The sequence below is a fragment of the Seriola aureovittata genome, chromosome 9 (genome assembly GCF_021018895.1).
Source record: "Seriola aureovittata isolate HTS-2021-v1 ecotype China chromosome 9, ASM2101889v1, whole genome shotgun sequence".
NCBI classification, from domain to species: Eukaryota; Metazoa; Chordata; class Actinopteri; order Carangiformes; family Carangidae; genus Seriola; species Seriola aureovittata.
In genome coordinates, this window is record NC_079372.1 from 9,859,901 (window position 1) to 9,865,015 (window position 5,115).

Below are 5,115 nucleotides of genomic sequence, written 5' to 3' on the forward strand. Positions count from 1 at the left end.
GTAGCATCATGTGAGGACCCAGCCTTTTCTGTTGTCCTGACTCAAAGATAGAAACTGTGTTTTTGTATTTTGGGTCATTGTCTCGGTAGTGTCGAGGTATTATCAGCCCTTACAGCAGGGCTGGTGTTGTTTTCATCTTGTGTGTGTGCGTCATCATGGTAAAATGTGGTCCAGGAGACACATATTGTAGCAGGAACTACCACAGAGGCGGTTTTGAAAACTTTGGCAGGTGTTTTCATGTCTGTGTGTCTGTCTGTGGACAGATTTTGTCACTGCAATAACTTCAAAACTGTGCAAGCTGCAGCCACACCATTTTTACAGATGTGTAGTTGGGATCAAAATGAAGGCTGAGTGTAAAAATGGGTGTTTTCCGAGAAAGGGCGACAGATGTAGGGGCTAATAGGGAAGGGGCAGAGTTCAAAGATGGGTATAGTCTGACCCATGAGTCCTGAGTAGCCTACTCATGTAATAATGTAGTAATGCGTCGTAAGATTGACGAGCAGGTCCCATCGCAATATGGTCTCTAGTTAGGAAACAATCTCAGCATTGAAGTGAATGTACATGACTGGCAACTTCATTATTCTTGTTTTATTCCTGGAGGTCTTCCCTGAATTAGATTTCAAGAATTGGCTTGTTTGATTTGAATTTCAGGAACTGGCAGCCATTCACCACCTTTTATTTAATCATCTCATCCTAAATTAAGTTAAAATGGCCCATTTTTTACTCTGTGCTGCCAATAACATTAAGGAGGGGACTAGCCAATGAAGTTTGCTCCCTCATAACCAACTTTATATGTTTAGAAGCTGAGTGTTTCTTACATTTGTCATCTAAGATTTTGAGTCACGTCAAAGCATAATGCTGCAAGGGGTAAATGCTAAAAATAAACAAATAAATTCCAGTAAGTAAATGTCTAATCTTTTTGTTGATATCAGCTGCTCATCAGATCTCAAAATATTACAAATCACTTCAGTGGATTGCTCCGGGAAACCTTTGTTATACTTCAAAATAAAGATTTGCATGTGAAATAACGGGGACATCAATGTTTTTCTGTTGTGGCAATGGTGGCAACAAACAAAATGCTAAATGCTAACATCACAATGCTAACATGTGCAACAACAACAATGTTTAAATGCTGATATCTAGCAGGTACAATAAAATATTGACTATGTTCACCATCCTAGTTTAGTGTGTTATCATGTTAACATTTGCTGATTATCTCTAAGCTCAGCAAATTTATGGTGGTATTAACTTTTAACTTCCTGGTAATGGTATCAACTTGTTCCTAGTGTTTTGTCTGATAGTATTGTTAGTTAGTTAATATTGCTAGGACAAAGTGTGTCACAGTTACATTACATTTTTTCTCTCTCTTGTGTTTATTGTAACTTTATTACAAACAAAAAGATTTTCGCATTTTAGTTATGTTGGTACTATGGCTGCAAATGAGCTGTTAACCCAAGTCAGCTGATTAGAAAACTGTGGGAATTTATTAGATAGCAGCATCTTTGTTTATTTTGTTTTATATACTTGCCACAGTAACGTTGAATGTGTGATCTGGTTGGTTTGTTGTGTGTTACCACATCTGTATTTCTCTCACTAACAACAGTCAGTCGTTAAACTGACGTTATAAAACCAGTGTCTTGTGCAACACTGACAGCAACCTGCCATTTCCCACATAATCTGACGTGGCAAAAACAATATTTTGATATATTCCATATTCTGCTGCGCTAACCAAGGCACATGTACAATGGTATGATTGATAAGTGAATAGTGTGCACTGTCTCATGTAAAAAAACAAAACAAAAACAATAAACTCAAGTCCAAGTGGACAAAAAAATCAATTACTGCAGGTTAAAGTTTCCTACCGTTTCATTTAAATGAGCTATATAGACATCACCAAAAACCTAATTTCTTTTCTTTTCTTGTTGTTACAATGTCACACATCCCCTCTCATTATCAACCTCCATGCTGTTGACACACTACCATGGTTTGTATGTTGCAGTGAAGTGGGAGTGACCATGTTGTAGGTGCATATTGATCTTAGAGGCTTCGATGATCGTGCAGTGGCACCGTCTGTGGTGTGAGAGGATATGAGCCCTCAGAAGAAACACTGGATGGTGACATTACAAGAAGTTTTCTACCCTGCCTTAGCAGTGGTGGGCATCCCCTGTAAGTACATCAAAACTCAGCGTCACAGTTAGAGCTTGTTGATTTCACACCAAAAACTATCTTATGTCATTTAGAAATGTTCATTTAATGGATTAATTGTGAAAATATTGGATGTGAGACATCAGATGCCTCAACTGACACAAATCCTTTCCTCAGCCAACACCATCACCTTTCTGATCATATGGAGGAGGAGCTGCATGCTCTCCAGGTCCAGCACTTTCTATCTGATGGCCATGTCTGTGGCTGACAACCTTGTTCTGATCTTCATTGTGATTCTTGAGCTTTCTGTCAAGTACCACCAGCAGGAGCCGTTTTGGAGTTATGATCCGTGGTGCAGCCTGAGGGACATTTTTAACTACGGGGCTTACAACGCCTCAACGTGGCTGGTGGTCATGTTTACAGTTGAACGCTTTATCGCCATCCACACGTGGAAAATGAAAACTAAAATCTGCACACCGAGATGTGCAGCATGGACAATTACAGCAGTCTTCCTCTTCAGTCATCTTTGTGCCATTCCTTACTACTGGTCTAACGCCTCAGTCTATGTGAACAACCAGACCAGGTGTATTTACAAGACAGAGGCCCCGTTTCAGTTCATTCACACCTTGGTTTGGTTTCAAACACTGCAAGCCTACATAATCCCCTTCCTCGTCATCCTCACACTTAATGGCCTGACTCTGCGCCTCATCTCTCTCAGCAATCGGGTTCATATCACTGCGGATTTGACCTCCAGGGTCAACAAAGTCATGCCCCTGCTGCGCTCCAGGAAGAGAAAATCTGTGGTGCTTCTAGTGACTGTGTCCATGAGTTTCATGCTGCTGTCTGTCACCCGTGCTATAACTCAGATCATCCTCCGCACGACTCACATGTACACTTTTGATCGTAATGATTACTACCATCAGATAAATATAGCAGCAGACACTGGCACCATGCTGAGCCTGAGCAACGCGGCTGTCAACATGTACCTGTATGTCTGCACTCAATCTAAGTTTCGCCAAGAGTTCTTAGCCTGTGTCAGACAAGTGTCTTTCTACTGGAAAGCAAAGCTATAGAAAAACCCCCGTGTTGTTACTAAACACAATTACTGACACCGACCTCGAGGAAGTTTGTACAGGTGCTCTCGCCTGGTGTCTGGGAACAGAGGAAATGATCTCATGGCAATCATAACCAGTTAAATGTGAGTCCATAAAACACAGCTTAATTTTCTTTATTACTATGTTTTACTCATTCTGTCCCTGTATTACATGGGAGGATTTGCCTCCATGTAAACAATCCTGACACACATCTGCACTGTTTTATGTTTCAAAATTAATTTCCTGCAATTAGTTTCTAGACTCAGAGCAAACAAACAAGACGGTTTCTTCATATGATTTTACTACAAAACGTGTAAAACCTGTCAACTTAAACCTGTCGCATAATGAATGTGTACTTCACTTGAATATTTTTTAATTATTTTCCCTTTTTTTTATGTGAAGACAAAATACGTTTCATATTTGAACCTAAAAGGCTATAAGAATTTTCCATTTTTAATGCATGTAAACCAATGATATTAAATTTTTTTAGCATTTGTTAATATTTGATTTAGGACCAAATATTGACAATACTGCATGTCTTTTCTTATCTTTTTTGACTATGAAACCAGGTCTGCAATAATGGATAATTAAATAAATGTTACCCGATTTTTGTGCAAAAACCACATACATCATCTTTTACAACAAAGTACTCCCCAACTATGCCTCATTAATCCACAATATGTGCTAATCAGTTCTTCTGTAGGTTATTACTGAATATCACAGAGATATGCATAAAGGGTAAAACTGCCTCTTTCCCCAGAAGTAATATGGACTAGCAAACAGAAAATAAAGTTGTTGTTTTTTTAAAAATCGTTAAAAATCTGGGCAGTTATTTCTCCTAAAAACTAAATTTTAAATTGTTAGAGGTACAAGAAGGCATTAATACAATAAAAAAGTATCAAGGATTCATTGATGATATTAACTGACATATCTACTGTGAAAAAGGCCCTTTACAAACACAGTTCACTCGATGGCTGCTTCAAGGAAAGGAACAGCTTTTCGTGACACTTTGCAAGTAGGTTGTCCCAAGCATCTTGGAGAACCTGCCACAATTGTGTGGATTTATAGGCTGCCTTAGTATCTTCTGTCTCTTCAGTGTGATCCCAGACTGAGTCCATGATGCTGGGATCAGAGCTCTGTGAGGGTCAGACCATCTGTAGGAGGGCTCCTTGTCCTTCTTGTCTCTGAAGATAGTTCTTTTTGATGCTAGCTGTACAAAATACATCACAGAACACCATGAGGATATTCTCTGACGCATAAGAATTTAAACATCTCAATGCCTAAAACCTTTGCACAGTACTGGATGTGTAATAATTACTATTACTACCATACTACCGAAACTATTTACCATATTTGTTGTATTATAACAAACAACAGAAACAATATGTTAATGCTGTAAACTAGTTCTAGTTCATGTATAGTTTCCTTTACAGATACCTGATATTTTCGGATAAATAAGTAGTTCCATCTGAAAGCACCTGAAGCAGACTCAGATGAGAATCACTGGCTGAACAGTAAGAAGATACAGTTCAGAGAGACTTTAGTAAAAAAATCGACCTGAAAGTATCGGCTAAAAGTGAGAAGGACAAAAAAAGTGAGTTCCATCCACCTACCCAACCATTAGGGAACTATAAGTAAATCTTAATTGCCTCTAGGGGAACAATAGATTGACACAAATTCCATCGCTTACCACCACAGCAACATCCTCAAAAAAACAAACAAACAAACAAACAAACATGATATAGAAAGCAAATTTGCAGATGGAACACTAGATTGCTCACCACGGAGACCTGACCGCAACATAACTGAGGCTGTGTAATTACAGCTTTAGTTAAAGTTGAGTCCATCACTTAGAAAAACAAAACAGAAACCTGGC

The 5,115-nt window shown here is 38.8% G+C and overlaps 1 protein-coding gene across 1 annotated transcript; it reads left to right on the forward strand.

The window, feature by feature from the left end:
• Positions 1-2,087: 2,087 nt before the first annotated feature.
• On the forward strand, positions 2,088-3,218 carry LOC130174925 (probable G-protein coupled receptor 139). Its single transcript, XM_056385175.1, has 2 exons — positions 2,088-2,166; positions 2,323-3,218. The coding sequence occupies exons 1-2, from the start codon at positions 2,088-2,090 to the stop codon at positions 3,216-3,218; spliced, it is 975 nt and encodes a 324-aa protein (XP_056241150.1).
• The last annotated feature ends 1,897 nt before the right edge of the window (positions 3,219-5,115 follow it).

Coding starts and splice junctions, on each gene's coding strand:
- LOC130174925 (XM_056385175.1), top strand. CDS start 2,088: ATGAGCCCTCAGAAGAAACACTGGATGGTGACATTACAAGAAGTTTTC. Junction 2,167..2,322: donor AGCAGTGGTGGGCATCCCCT/GTAAGTACATCA, acceptor TCCTTTCCTCAG/CCAACACCATCACCTTTCTG.